The following is a 16,137-nucleotide window of genomic DNA, read 5'->3' as shown; positions in this document are numbered from 1 at the left end:
CTCAAGGGGGATTTTACATACCATACTGCAGCCTTGAGCTGTTAAGTGCAATGTTGCACCACAGAGCCATTAACTTCAATGGGCGGGCTAGGCAAGAGACACCACCTGTGAGTTGTGGAATGCTTTATGAAACAAAACAATGTATACAAACCCAAAAGGCCATCAATTCCGCTTGTAGGTAGGCAGTCAAAGCGGAGGGGGGGCTTTATTAAAGCATATCATCTGCTTGTTTTTACTGCCCCTTTGACCTTGAATGAGTGAATTCTTGCCTTCCATTCAATTATCAATACAGAATAAGCTATGCCTACTTTTTATAATTACATAAATTATGTACAGTAGGTATATCCTACACAACATGTTACAAAACTGTATCTATGCATTCATTGGTTGTTTTCTTTTTGTATAATGTAATTTATACTATTGGTTCAAAGATTACATTAAACAAGATGTAATGTAAATTACTGTGTGGTTTATTATTATAGTGTACCTAGTTTGCATGTACCCCCATGTGCTTGTATGGGTTTCCTCTGGATACAAACTCCAAGGCACAATACCATGACAGTTTTCTGTAATAGAAACTGTTCCAATATGACCGAGAGCCAGAAGAGTGGCTGGCACTATACATTACATCAGCCATGCAGTTAGAAATAACTATTCAAATAATTAAACATTTGTTTCATTAAACAGGAGATATAAAAACTATTACGGCTTTAAAAATGTAATAATATATGTGACTGGATTTGGGCTTTGAATGGGATGGTGACACCAGTCTTCTGGAGAATTCAAAGCAATCTGTTTCACACCTGTGTTGTAGGTAGAGCTTGGATCACAGAGAAGAGTTCTGGAGACTTTAAATTACTGTCAATGTGAATATACTTTTTCATTCCCTTTAAAAAAAAAAAAATTAAAACTTTGAATTTCTACTAAGCATCTGAAAACTGATTGTTAGGGTCTTCTTCAACATATGTAGATGGGAAATAGCCCTTCTTTCCATTTAGGGTTCCAAACCACCATCCGTCATCACTCTTCTTGTGAATAATAATCAAGTCACCTGTAGACACAAATGATATCTATGTTATTTGGTGTTAGAATGTACAACTGGGACTTTCTACAGAATTATAAATTTCCGATATCCACCTTAAATTGTTAATACCCATATTTGGACCAAACTGCGGGTCTTTCTCTGATGCTAGGATCGTATAGGCTACAACTAGGTGCACAATCATTGTTTAGTCAAAGCCTCAGATTTAAAAGCTCCTCTAGAATTGTACTCCTCCAATCCCCGTTGACAGCGGCCATGTGACTGATACTAGTGGGTATGACTAAAAAGAGGCCACAGCAGCAGTTTTTCAGCAACTGTGAATATTATATGACATTGGTTATTTTTTATTTGTTTGGGGGCAATAGGATAGATTACTGGCAGGCAAACATTTGAGCCTAGCATACCGAAACGTTTTTTTAAGTACTTGAGAATCAGTGCAGCAAGCAACCTGGATTATTGTCACTGCAGAAAAAAACAGGATTTGTGTCAATGCAGCAAAATACCGGCAGGATTGTTATCAGTACAGCAAAATACTCCAGGCATTGGTGTCAGTGCAGTAAAAAAATAGGAATGGTATCATTGGTAAAATGCTCCCCAGAATAAGTGTCAGTGCATCAAAATACATCCAAGATTGTTGTTCAGTGCACCAAAACTGATTGGTGTTCCATGCAGAAAATACCTCCATGATTGTCAGGCAGTGCAAAAAAACCCCCAGCATTTTCTTACTTCATTACCTGCTCCAGTGATGTTCCCTCTCTCCCGTGATGTTGCCTCAGCCACTCTGTGACAACATTAATGTAAGTGTAGGTCAGGGATTACCTTTCCCAACAGGGGGAACACAACTGCTGTGAACACAGAGGCACTTTGCTATTAATGCTCTGTGGTAGGGGGTCCTTCGATGGGTCCCGAAGGGTCTTGCATATATTGCATATTACACTTTTATCAAGCTACTGAAGCTTACTGGATAAAGCTGGACAAAGAGCAATGATTATGTGCAAAGTGTAGCAAGCCAAAGCAGCCTGCAGTGTACAATAAATAATAAACTGTAACTGGTTGTTATTTGTGGCTACATTTTTCATACTGCTAGTTCCCTACTTGAAGTCTGGCAACGTATGTTGCCAATAACAAACGTCATCAACACCATAGGTTTGGCACCTATCCCAAAAGACAGAACGTAACAAACCAAGTGTTTCATACCTTTCTGTAAACCCAGCTCATCATTCCTCTGAGGCTCATATGGGTATAAGACATGGCATGAAATATTGCCACTAGTTTCCATGTCTGCAAATAGAGTTATAGGAGTGAGATGAGATTTGCATATTGATATGTTGTAAACTGTAATATTGTCATATGGATGTGGTTATTCAGTTTCTCATTTTCAAGAGCTTTTCCACATATAATGTTTATGTAACAATAGCAAATAGGTAGACATAAATTCAACATAAATACTAGGCTTGCCACCGAACAACAATTCTTACCCAAATTTATTTCATTGCAATGGTACTTGTGAAGATTGGGCTGCTTGATAAGGGACCCATTATCTGATGACCAACCGAAATAGCTTACCTCTCTAGATCACAAAGCAGGCTTTGCAAACTCTGCATATGCTTTGACTGATTGCTCACCAATAACTTGGCGACTCCCAATGGTGGTAGTTAGAAGCATGAAGTATGCAACAAGCCAGCCAATCAAATTTGACAGTGTAGTCTTCAGAATCATCAAAAGGACAGACTGTCTTTACTAGTCATCACGATATGGTATACAGTGGGGATCGAAAGTTTGGGCACCCCAGCTAAAAATTTGTATTAATGTGCATAAAGAAGCCAAGGAAAGATGGAAAAATCTCCAAAAGGCATCAAATTACAGATTAGACATTCTTATAATATGTCAACAAAAGTTAGATTTTATTTCCATCATTTACACTTTCAAAATAACAGAAAACAAAAAAATGGCGTCTGCAAAAGTTTGGGCACCCTGCAGAGTTAATATCTTGTACTGCCCCCTTTGGCAAGTATCACAGCTTGTAAACGCTTTTTGTAGCCAGCCAAGAGTCTTTCAATTCTTGTTTGAGGTATCTTTGCCCATTCTTCCTTACAAAAGTCTTCCAGTTCTTTGAGATTTCTGGGCTGTCTGTCACGCACTGCTCTTTTAAGGTCTATCCATAGATTTTCAATTATGATGAGGTCAGGAGATTGTGAAGGCCATGGCAAAACCTTCAGTTTACGCCTTTTTGATGTAATCCCCCGTGGATTTCGAGGTGTGTTTAGGATCATTATCCATTTGTAGAAGCCATCCTCTCTTTAACTTCAGCTTTTTCACAGATGGCATCAAGTTACCATCCAAAATTTGCTGAAATTTTATTGAATCCATTTTTCCTTCTACTCGTGAGATGTTCCCTGTGCCACTGGCTGCAACACAACCCCAAAGCATGATTGATCCAACCCCATGCTTAACAGTTGGACAGAGGTTCTTTTCATTAAATTCTGTGCCCCTTCTTCTCCAAACGTACCTTTGCTCATTCCGGCCAAAAAGTTCCATTTTAACCTCATCGATCCACAGAACTTGTTTCCAAAATGCATCAGGCTTGTCTATATGTTCATTTGCAAAGTTCAAACGATGATTTTTGTGGTGAGGACGTAGAAGAGGTTTTCTTCTGATGACTCTTCCATGAAGACCATATTTGTACAAGTATCTCTTTATAGTGGAATAGTGTACCACAACTCCAGTGTCTGCCAGATCTTTCTGGAGGGATCGTGCAGTCAAACGTGGGTTTTGAATTGTTTTTCTCACAATCCTGCAAGCTGTTCTGTCTGATATTTTTCTTGGTCTTCCAGATCTTGCTGTAACTTCCACTGTTCCTGATGACTGCCATTTCTTAATTACATTCCGAACAGAGGATATTGACACCTGAAAACGCATTGCTATCTTCTTCTCCAGCTTTGTGAGTGTCAACTATTTTCAGTTTCAGTTTTCTAGACAACTGCTTAGAAGAACCCATGGTGCTGATTGTTGGGGCAAGGTCAGATGAGTCTGGGCATTTAAAACCTTTGAGATTGACATCACCTGGTCTTCCCAGACGATGATTGAGAACAATCCATGACACTGGCAGGTCTCAGCTTTGCAAAGGGGGCAGTGCATGCTATAAATTCTGCAGGGTGCCCAAACTTTTGCAGACGCCATTTTTTTGTTTTCTGTTATTTTGAAAGTGTAAAGATGGAAATAAAATCTAACTTTTGTTGACATATTATAAGAATGTCTAATCTGTAATTTGATGCCTTTTGGAGATTTTTCCATCTTTCCTTGGCTTCTTTATGCACATTAATACAAATTTTTAGCTAGGGTGCCCAAACTTTCGATCCCCACTGTATATATACACACATATAAACACACACACTATATTGCCAAAAGTATTGGGACACCTGCCTTTACACACACATGAACTTTAATGGCATCCTAGTCTTAGTCCGTAGGGTTCAGTATTTAGTTGCCCACCCTTTGCAGCTATAACAGCTTCAACTCTTCCGGGAAGGCTGTCCACAAGGTTTAGGAATGTGTCTATGGGAAAGTTTGACCATTCTTCCAGAAGTGCATTTGTGAGGTCAGGCACTGATGTCAGATAAGAAGGCCTGGGTCACAATCTCCACTCTAATTCATCCCAAAAGTGTTCTATTAGGTTGAGGTCAGAACTCTGCAGGCCAGTCAAGTTCCTCCACCCCAAACTCACTCATCCATGTCTTTAAGGACCTTGCTTTGTGAACTGGTGTGCAGTCATGCTGGAACAAGAAGGGGCCATCCCCAAACTGTTCCCACAAACAGTTGAGAGCATGAAATTGTCGAAAATGTCTTGGTATGTTGACACCTTAAGAGTTCCCTTCACTGGAACTAAGGGACCAAGCCCAACCCCTGAAAAACAACCCCACACCATAATCCCCCATCCACCAAACTTTACACTTGGCATAATGCAGTCAGACAAGTACTGTTCTGAAAGAAAGAAAGAAAGAAAGAAAGAAAGAAAGAAAGAAAGAAAGAAAGAAAGAAAGAAAGAAAGAAAGGACAGAGAGAAAGAAGAAGGGGAGAGAAGACACAAGACTGCTGGGGAGTGTGGGAGGGGCAAACACAGGAGGAGAGGGCTGGAGGAGAAAGGGCAGAACCAGTTTTCTCTCTCCTCTCCCATCTGTGGTGGTGGGGAACAGTCAGCACTGGGTAACAGAGCAATGAGTGTACATGGAACTGCACTGGGGAAAGCTGTTTTTTATCTTCAAATAAAAGCTGAAACTGGGCTATTACTTCAGTTAATTCAACTCCAATGTATTGTGCCAAAATGGTGAAATTTGACTAAAGTATCCTGATTTTCAAAGACATTTCAGGAAATTGAAAACTCTCAATTTTACTCATTCATGAACAGGAGTTTAATCCCCTGGTTCCTCTCCTTGGAGCACTTTCTTATTATAAATTCACTTGTGGGATCAATATATGGTATATGCACTCCCGAATAAAGCAAAAAAAAATTAAGCTTAGAGAATCCTTTCTGTCGCAGCTAAACTAGTGTGAATTATACATACAGTATAATCTATATTGTTTTTAGCTTTGATAAAGGTATAATTTTATCAGTCACCTCCATGTTCCCTCATTGAGCCACGCATATTTTTTGAAGATCTTTTGGTTAAGCCTCTAGGTGGTTTGCTGGGAAAATCAATTTCATCAGGTTCTATGACATAATCATTATTTGAGGAGTTACTGTATCCAGTACTCCTGCTCGATATCCTCCTGGTGGAAGCACGCCTTAGCTTGCTGGTATTTATAGACCGGGATACCTGCACAGAACACAGCTGACATCCCTGTAAAAAAGGAATAGAGAATTATTCTCTACAATACATTCATCAATAGGCTAAGGTAGGATAAAGAAAACAGAACACAAGCCACTGCATTAGCTACATCATGTACTGAACAGCAGAGCACCTATATACAAAGAAAACTATTGTAGATTTCAGTGTAGCAACAGTTTCCATACAATCTAAAATACAATAAATTGTTCTGTTATTTTGCAACAAGAGAGTCTCCAGTATCTTAGAAATATTATATTCATGTGAATCCAACCAATACGGAACACAGTGGGGAAGGTACAATACAGAAGGAAGAACTCTAATGGGGAGGGGGGGTGTACTTGGGGGTGGGGGCTGTACTTGGTGGTGAGATCTGTACTGGAGGGGCTGTACTGGGGGAGAGATCTGTATGGGGGGGGGTTTACTTGGGAAGATCTATGCTGGGTGGAGATCTGTACTAAAGGGAGCTGCACTAGGGGGACGATCAGTACTGGGTGAGATCTGTACTTGGGGGAAAGCTGTACTTGGAGGGACAATCTATACAAGACATATGTACTGGGGGATCTGTACTGGGACGGAAGCCGTATGGGGGGGGAAGAAACCTTTAGAGAGGGGGGAGCTATACAGGAGGGATCTGTCCTGGAAGAGATATATTGGGGGTATCTGTACTGCAGAGGAGACCAGTAATGGGGGGGGGGGAATCTGTATTGGGGATCTCTGTCCTGGGGAGATGGAATCTTTACTAGTAGAGGGAGGGGAATTTTGGCTTTGGGATAGAGATACGTTTTTATTGTACTTTGTCTCTTGACCCCTGTTAAGCTCTTGCTTGTGACACAGTAATGAAAGAAAATGTTTTGGATACAAGAACTGTGCCAAATGTTACCATGTGCACAGTAAGTAGCCCCACACTACTCCCCACTGTTAGTACACTTTATTATACTCTAATTATTTCCCACTAGGTGCCCAAGGCTGAAACCCCATAGAAAAAAAGCCCTTAAAAAATCATTAAACGCTTATTCACTAAAGCAATGCAAAGAATAGTGCGCAAAGTGTTCCAAAGCAACCAATTAGAAGATATTTTTAACTTTTCTGACTAGCAAAACTGAAACCTAATCGAATGCTATAGATATTTTACCACTGTTGCTTCTGCTGCATTGTAGCATTGCTTTCCTATATACTCCCTGCTGGGAGTTCCTCTAAGTCCACGTGAAGTAGCACATGTTACACTGACAATTTGTCAATCCCTGTAAATTCATTTGTTTACATATGTTAAAAAAAGGTTAATACTGTCCACCAACCTTGCAGGTTATTTGCAGTCCTGTGATCCCACACATTTTCATTCATGCATTCTGTTATCATTTTAATTTACCTTTTCTTTCCACTTGACCATGCGTTCACTGCATGGGTGTGTTGGAAGAGCCTGCTGTTCCAACTCCGCTAGTGCCAAGGACAGTTTAAAGTAGTTTGCATCAAGTAGGTTGATTTTTAGATTAGTCTATAAGAAATGTATAATGCACATTTTAGAACATGACTCAGCATTCTACAAGATTCAGAGCTTATGAACCAAGATCTCAAGTTCTAATATGTTGGGGTCCTTTAATGGTTAGAATACAAACTGCTGAAAAAATTAAAGGAACACTATGAAAACATCAGATCTCAAAGGGGAAAAATATCATGCTGGATATCTATACTGATATGGACTGGGTAACGTGTCAGGAATGCCCCATCGTTTGATGGAAATGAAAACTATCAACCTAAAGAGGACTGAATTCAAAGACACCCCAAAAAACAAACATGTCTGACAGTATCAGGGCATGCTCCTAATGAGGCGGTCTGAGGTGCTACCTGGTGTCGTCGGACGGACCGAAATATGATATCCCAGAAGTGTTCTATTGGATTTAGGTCAGTCGAGCGTGGGGGCCATTCAATGGTATCACTACCTTCATCCTGCAGGAATTGCCTGCATACTCTCGCCACATGAAGCCAGGCATTGTCGTACGCCAGGAGGAACCCAGAACCCACTGCACCAGCATAGGGTCTGACAATGGGTCCAAGGATTTTGTCCCGATTCCTAATGGCAGTCAGGCCATTGTCTAGCCTGCAGAGGTCCCTCCATGGATATGCCTCCCCAAAACATCACTGACACACCACCAAAATGGTCATGCTGAACGATGTTACAGGCAGCATAACATTTACCACAGCTTCTCCAGACCCTTTTACGTCTGTCACATGTGCTCAGGGTAAACCTGCTCTCATCTCATGAAAAGCACAGGGAACCAGTGGTGGAACTGCCAATTCTGGTGTTCAATGACAAAAGCCAATCGAACTCTATTGTGTTGGGCAGTGAGCACAGGGCCCGCTCGAGGACGTCGGGCCCTCAGGCCACCCTCATGAAGTCTGTTTCTGATTCACACCAGTGGCCTGCTGGAGGTCATTTTGTGAGTCTCTGGCAGTGCTCATCCTGTTCCTCCTTGCACAAAGAAGTAGACATTGGTTCTGCTGATGGGTTAAGGACCTTCTACGGCCCTGTCCAGCTCTCCTAGAGTAACTGCCTGTCTCCTGGAATCTCCTCCATGCTCCTGAGACTGTGCTGGGAGACACAGCAAATCTTCTTGCAATGGCACATATTGATGTGCCATCCTGGATGAGTTGGACTGCCTGTGCTACCTCTGTAGGGTACAGGTATCGCATCATGCTACCAGTAGTGACACTGACCCTAGCCAAATGCAAAACCAGTGAAAGACGGTCAGAAAAGATGAGCAGGGAAAAAAATGTCAGTGGCCTCCACCTGTAACACCATTCCTGTTTTGGGGGTCATCTCATTGTTGCCCATCTAGTGCACTTGTTGTTAATTTTATTAAAACCAAAACAGCTGAAACTGATTAATAACCCCCTCTGCTACTTAACTGACCAGATCAATATCCCAGGAGTTTAATTGACTCGATGCTATACTCTGATTAAAAGTGTTCCTTTATTTTTTTTTTAACAGTGTATTTGTTCCAAAGGATTCTACTGAGAAACAAACTTTGGAGCTTCAAAGACTGATAGTTGGGGGTACCTGAGAAAATGTATCCCATTGTGGTAAATTCCTTCTTTTCTTTCTTACCTGGTTACCACACAGGAAATTAGTATAAACCCCCAAAATAGGACAAAAACCTGACAATGACTTTACATTGTTCCTGCTCCCTTTATTTATCCATTAATTACTTCAAGAGGATCTTCAGGCTATTTGAAAACAATTAAACGTCAGCAGCTACAAATACTGTACCTTCTGACTTTTTAAAAAAAGGACAGTTACTTGTCCAAGGATCCAGTGCTGTCCTCACTGGGACTTGTTCTTCACTGGTCATCGGGTCCCCGGCGCTGGTATGTTTACTAAGGGAAGCTAGCTGTGACTTGCAGCTTCACAATCAGCTTCCCACTGTGCATGCATGAGCCGAGCTGCACTTTGTGAATGGTCCTGCAGCCTTCTGGGAACTGTGATGTGTCCCAGAAGGCTGCAGGCAAATGTGTGGGACTTGTCAAAACCAGGTACTTGCAGAAAAAAAAATGACATCTAAAAAAGATACAGGAGGGGGTGGATACAGGAGGGATGATACAGGAGGACTACTATTTTAAATAGTAGTTCCTGTAAGCCACGCTAGCTTTACTGCACTGCACAGTGCTGTGTACCTAAATAGGGCTTACTGATTGGAAGAAAGAGTACAAAGATGACCTCATCAGTGAGCTGCTGTTCCTTCACTATCCAATCAATGTCTCGACCAAGATGTAGTGTTATAGAATAAAGTAAATTGTCAGGACTTGTATAGTGTCTGGCAAACATTTGGGGCTCATTCACACTAGAATGTGGTGCAGGAGAGCCGTGGTCCCATGCGGCTTCCCGCACCGCATTCCAATCGCAATGCCCTTGCGATCTGCTGCGGGGGTCAGTAAAAAGTTAATGACATGCCAAACGCAGGTCACAAATGCATTGCGTTTGCCCACACCAAATCTCATGGTATAAACTAAGTACTAAAGTGCGTTTCAAAAAGTAGTACATGCACTACTTTTGGTACGGTGCGATTTCAGCCCATTCAGATGAATGGGCTTGAAATCACACTGCACAGAGCTGCAGATGAATTGCACAGGAATGCACAGCACGTTCCTGTGCGATTCAACTCGGGGCATGGTGTGAACCGGCCCTTTATCAATTTGGCTGAATTACAATTTTTCGGCATGTTTCCCAGTTCACAATTATATTTATTGTTATCTCTTGTGCCTACATTTATACAACCGCGTACATGGTAGCGTGCTTTAATATGAGGCACCACAAAAAGATGTGTATTGCACATTGTGGCACATTGCAATTTGTTTTTAATGTCCCCCCAAATGAATACAGGAACTAAACAAATGCACCTGCCTCTCAGCACACTGCAGTGCACGTGATAAAGAATTTTCTTGCAGCAACTGAAAAAAAAATAAGGCAGACGATTTTTTAGCCTGTGGATGCATATTGATGGCTCATTAGTAATGAATGGCCAATGCTATGCAATGCATGTCAATGCACACATGAAAAGGCACACATAGACCCTTAGAGTAAAACACAATAAATGTCTCAGTATCTACTGTATGTATAAGAAATCAAATCAAAATGATGATATTTGTAAAAAAAGAAATGATAAAATGTATGCTATATCATTTTTGCAGGTTAATCGTTTCAGAAAAGAAGCACTGCAAGGAAATATGTATAAATAGAAATAGAATAGGACTTAAATCTAAGATAAACAAACTGGCATTTCCTTTTATATGTGTGCATACATTTTGAATAATACATACCTCTTCTAGAAGAATGAAAGTTTCTTCTTCATTCTTCACATCAGAAAATGCTGGATTTTCTTTATAGGCTCTCATCATTTTCTCCAGCCCTGGAACAACATACATTTCTATGCCTGAGGTTGTTTTTTTACATTTCTTATAGCAAAAAAAAGGTAATCAAAGTTTGTCTCCTTACACCATACATTCTAAAGTCTACACTGCTGCATTCTATACCAATTTGAATAAAAGTCAGTAGAACTACCAGTATGCAAGGATGGAGTTCTGCATAGCCAATATAGACTGTGGCCTATTGTGTTCTGTACATTGTGCTCTGTACAGTCAGTTACAAATTCCTGTGTACAATAAACTGTTCCAGGCTTTCATATTGCTTGCCAGTACAATTAGGATGCAATTCAGCTGGTTCCTCACTGCTGCTGTCCCTACCTGGTTTTCACTGATGGAGTACTGCATTGTGCACTTAAAGCAGAGCTTCACCCAAAAGTAGAAGTTCCACTTTAAGGTCTGCTCCCTGACTCCTCTTTCAGAAATTAATCTTTTTTTTTGGGAGGGGGGGAGCAGATGCCTGGTTTTGACAGAAGCTTTATTCCCCCCCTCTCCCCATCGTCTTCTGGGACATGTCACAGGTCCCCGAAGATTGTGGAACATTCACAATGCACAGTGCAGCTCACGTATGTGCAGTGGGCTCCCGGATGTGAATCCGCAATTTAAGATTCCGGCACCTGGGACTGAAGACAGGTGGAGGAAAGAGCTCATGTGAGCACAGCGTTGGATCCTGGGGCAGGTTAGTGTCTGTTTATTAAAAGTCAGCAGCTACAGTTTTTGAGAAATACTAGCAGATACTTTTCCATCATGCCATACCATCAGGGAGGAATCTATTCCGCAGCAGGACAATGACTCCAAACACACAGCCAATTTCATTAAGAGCTATCTTCAGTGCAAAGAAGAACAAGGAGTCCCGGAAGTGATGGTTAAGCCCCCACAGAGCCCTAATCTCAACATCAATGAGTCTGACTGGGATTACACAAAGAGACAGAAGGATCTGAGGCAGCCTACACCCCTAGAAGATCTGTGGTTAATTCTCCAAAATGTCTGGAACAACCTACCTGCCGAGATCCATGGCAAAGGAAATATTGGTTTGATTTGGATTTCTCTTCTGTTCATTTACTTTCCATTTTGTTTATTTATAAAAATAAACTATTAACACTTCTATTTCTGAAAGCGTTCCTAATTTACATCATTTTCTCACATGTGCCTAAAATGTTTGCACAACACTACAGTATATGTATAGGCTATTTGGATTTGAGCACAGGTATATTGTATTTCTATGAAAATTTAGAGGTCACAAAGTTTGTCACTATTTTGTGAACATGTGCTAATTTAAAGCCTGTTATGTTGGGGATCTGTTTACCCTGCACAACCTTATTTTTGATATTTTACAAACAAATTAGGTAATATATTGTGTGCTTTAGGATTTACTTTAGTGTACAGGTATTTTATACTAAAATGTGTTTGATAAACCATTGTGCAAATATCACGTGAGATAATAAAATTGGGCCTGCGTCTGCTTTCTGATAATATATACTGTTTAGGAGGTTTGACTAATCTTCAGCTCTGGCAGCAAAAGGGTTATTAGCATGATTACGGATGAGCTGAACAATGCATGTCAGCTCTCATGGGTGTCACTGGCTTCTGCTACCTGGACACACAGGGGCGGACTGACAACTCATGGGGCCCCCGGGCACTAGGGGATCATGGAGCCCCTGTGTCCTTGCCCAAACTCAAAAAAGCCTATGAAAAAGGTACCAGGGGCATCTCATGGGGCCCCCTACTGACCCTGGGCCCTCGGGCAGTGCCCGAGTTTCCAAATGGTCAGCCCCCCCTGTGGACACAATCCCTGTGGAGAATCACCATTAAAATGTTGGATATTCACTGGGATCTCTATGTTTGTTGAATGTGACACTTACAGTATATGAGATATTTTTAATGTCTACCTGTCCCCTTTGCCAGGCCATTATTCCTCAGCCCATTCATTGGATGGTCTACGAGTGGGAGATAAAGTAACACAGCGCCTTTAAGTGTGTTCTGTGAAGGTATTTATTAGAAAGATAAGTAGTAACTCACATCTTAGAATTTAAAAACAGGCTCATGGGTAAGAGGGTGAGACGTCTATAGCAAGATGTGTGACTGATCCAGAGAGGAGTCCGCCAGCAGGTGGTGCTGTGCATGTACAACATGGATGGTAAACCTGGTGGAATCTTCAAGGTGTCTGCCAGGAGATGGTGCTGTGCATATGCAGCATAGATGGTGAAGCCTGGCAGAGTCTCCAAGATATCCGGGATAAGCATGTGTGGTGTCTGACGTCATCAAAATGCGACGCATTTCTGAACATGTGCAGGATGAGAGGAGTCCAGGCATGCTCTTTTATCATTCAGCGCTGTGCATCAGGCAGAGTTATGTTTCGCTCCCACGCAGCTTGCCCTTAGTGCACACTGGACTACCCTTACCCCTGCCCATTTGGAACTCCTCAAACATACATGGACTGCCACACCATGCGACTGTTATCCATTTTGTACAAGTGGGAGATACCCTTCCTGAGCATTGAAGAGTTTATCGCCCTTCAGTTTGTATTTATAATAGATGACAATAGCACGGAACAAATGGTCCTCTATGTCTAACAGATCTATCCTTTTTTTTTTCCAACAGAGCCAGAGAGCATCTGCTCATACAGCGAAGAGGGTGACAACACTACCACCAATGCCACCCTGCTCCCAGGAATTCCACTTCACCTACCTTGGGAGATTGATGGAGGAAAGATCTTTCTCCATTTATCTTTTTGTAAATATGTATATTTAACCCTTTATTTGTTAAGTTTAAAAAAAAACTAAAAATAAGTGTAGTGCTGTGCATTATAGTGTTGTGTACAGTAGTGTCATGTAGAGAGTACTGTAGTGTAGAGTAGTGTAGTTTACTGCAGTATAGAATAGCGTCTCGTAGAGTAGTGCAGCAGAAAGAAAAGAAATTTAGTTATTGTGCAGCACAGTGGCTAAATGGTTAGCACTTCCGCCTGGCAGTACTAGGGTCGTCAGTTCGAATCCCAGCCACGGCACCACCTGCCTGGAGTTTGCATGTTCTCCTTGTGCCTGCGTGGGTTTCCTCCGGGTACTCCAGTTTCCTCCCAAGACATGCTGATAGGTTAATTGGCTTCTGTCTAAATTGGCCCTAATATGTGTATGTATGAATGTGAGTTAGGGACCTTAGATTGTTCGCCCCTTGAGGGTTAGGGACTGATGTGAATGTACAATGTATGTGTAAAGCGCTGCGTAAATGGATGGCGCTATATAAGTACCTGAAATAAATAAATAGTGTAGAGTGAAGTGTAGAGTACAGTAGTGTAGTGTTGGACAAAGCAGTATAGTGTAGTTGAATGCAGTGTACTGTACAGCAGTGATGTGTACATTAGTACTATGAAGTAGTGTAAAGAAGAGCAGTGTAGCGTAGTTTTGTGTTGTATAATGTAGAACAGTGTAGGGTAGTGTAGTGAGTTATTGTACAGAGTAGCGTTGTATGGAGTAGTGTAGAATAGTGGAGTGTAGAGTAGTGTAGTGTAAAGTAGAATAGTAGTGTGGAGATGTGTAGTGTAGTGTAGTGCAGTGTAGGGCCTGGCCAGAGAGGGATTACGTTGACGCAGTTGGACAGCTTAAACATGCATTGCAATGTATGTAAACTAAAAATCCCCTGTTTTGCTTGCTTGCTAGGTGTATAGCAGTGTGCAGATGGTTCATTCACAATTGTTAGTATTCACATGTGGTCACACCCCTTTAGCACCTGATGGGTTATATACTGTATATCTACAGTAGACGCTTTTTTGGATATGAGCACAGGTATATTGTATTTCTATTGCATAGTGCAGGTCAGTGACCATACCTGAACCTGTAGCTCTCCTACAGCTTGTGTCTATTTGCCCCATACTGGCACTATATCCACTTAAGTATGCTATCAGTATGCTACTGAAGTATACCAGCATTTTGCATTTGGTAGAATAGTATACTGTAAGTGTAGTGAAATAATAAAACCAAAAGCAAACAATATTATATTGCAGCCTGCCAATTCTTGGATGTGATGGCTGCATTAGTTTTCTGTTTTAGGCTTTTTTCCTGGTTAACTGGCCGGTAGGTATGTTGTTTTTCAAAAAAATAAGCTCTCCTACAGTTGTAGCAGTTACAGGGATGATACAAACCATTTAAAACTAACAGGGGTGCTTACAACAATCAACTTTTATTTATGTAAGGCCTTTATCCTAAATGGAAAAACAGCTGGTTGCTGGTCTGCTTATAATGATCAAGCTGAGGTTTGGCATCAATTTGTTAGTGTATTTAAATCTGCCAGTACATCTAACACGCCTCCCCCTCTAGACTAGCAATGCTGCTGTTCATAGGTGCCTCTTGTGCTCCTTCATCCAGAGTGGGGACACTCTAATACAGGAGGTGTTTTACTGACCAGATCACCAGGTGAAAACAGAGAAAAAAAGGCCTAACAAAAGAAAAAGCTTAAACATGCATTGCAATGTATGTGAACTAAAAATCCCTCTTTTTATACAACGTTTGCTAGAAAGGCTGTATAGCAGTGTGCAAAGGATTCATTCAGAATTTTTAGTGTTAACAATTGCCTTTGTTCTGGTCGCAAAAAAAACAAAGGTTTATCAAGTAAAACGGGTACAAAGTAGAAATGTCATAGACTATTTTAGTATTAACAGCAGGTCCAATTTTTCCTTTTTTTCTCCCCTAGGCCAGTCATCTCTCCAAAAACTGCTTTGGGTACTACCTCTCCTAACACACATACATACAATAGGCATATGTACACTGTTCTACAAAAATATCATATACATTTAGACAAGTCTTCCACAAAGTGAATTACAAATTTGTAACCTGTATAGAAAAGCAGAAATAAAGTGGCCAAATAAAGTGTCATGAAAGCTTAAAGTAGTAGAGGCCGAAGGCTTTTCACCTTCATGAATTCTATGCATGAAGGTAAAAAATCTTCTGTGTGCAGCATCCCACCCCCTATAGTTACCTGAGCCTGATTTCGATCCAGAGCTAGAGCGGTGGCTCTCCCAGCTCTCTCCCTCCCCATTGGCTCCTGGGGCTGTCAATCACAGCCAGTGAGGAAGGAGCAGTGGAAGGGGATAAGACTTGCTTTGTTTGTCAATAGACACACAGTGCAGGGTTCAGGAGTGAGCATGCTTGAATGCCCCCATAGCAAGTGGCTCTGCTATGCAGGCATTCAGCAGGGGGAAGGAGTCAGGATCTGCAGCAGGGGATCCCAGAAGAGGAGGATCAGGACTGTTCTGTGCAAAACCATTGCACAGAGCAGGTAACTATGACATGATGTTATTTTAAAAAAAATTACTTTTAACATCCCTATAAAGCTGAAGTTTAGGCATTGATATTTTTCCATAGT

The 16,137-nt window shown here is 41.3% G+C and overlaps 1 protein-coding gene across 1 annotated transcript in view; it reads right to left on the bottom strand.

Moving 5' to 3' along the window:
* Positions 1-449: 449 nt before the first annotated feature.
* The window catches only part of NOSTRIN (nitric oxide synthase trafficking), a 76,179-nt gene continuing 60,491 nt past the window's right edge, over positions 450-16,137 (bottom strand). Inside the window, exons 12-16 of the mRNA XM_089660332.1 lie at positions 10,681-10,769; positions 7,235-7,360; positions 5,658-5,880; positions 2,240-2,323; positions 450-1,051 (exon numbers count right to left, since the gene is read on the bottom strand). Of these exons, the coding sequence (XP_089516458.1) occupies positions 924-1,051; positions 2,240-2,323; positions 5,658-5,880; positions 7,235-7,360; positions 10,681-10,769 (650 nt within the window). The 3' untranslated portion in view covers positions 450-923. The remainder of the gene's footprint in view (positions 1,052-2,239; positions 2,324-5,657; positions 5,881-7,234; positions 7,361-10,680; positions 10,770-16,137) is intronic.

The sequence above is a fragment of the Staurois parvus genome, unplaced genomic scaffold, assembly GCF_062004578.1.
Source record: "Staurois parvus isolate SC_StPar_1 unplaced genomic scaffold, SC_StPar_1.0 ptg000031l, whole genome shotgun sequence".
NCBI classification, from domain to species: domain Eukaryota; kingdom Metazoa; phylum Chordata; class Amphibia; order Anura; family Ranidae; genus Staurois; species Staurois parvus.
This window is presented reverse-complemented; position numbering and strand designations above follow the sequence as displayed.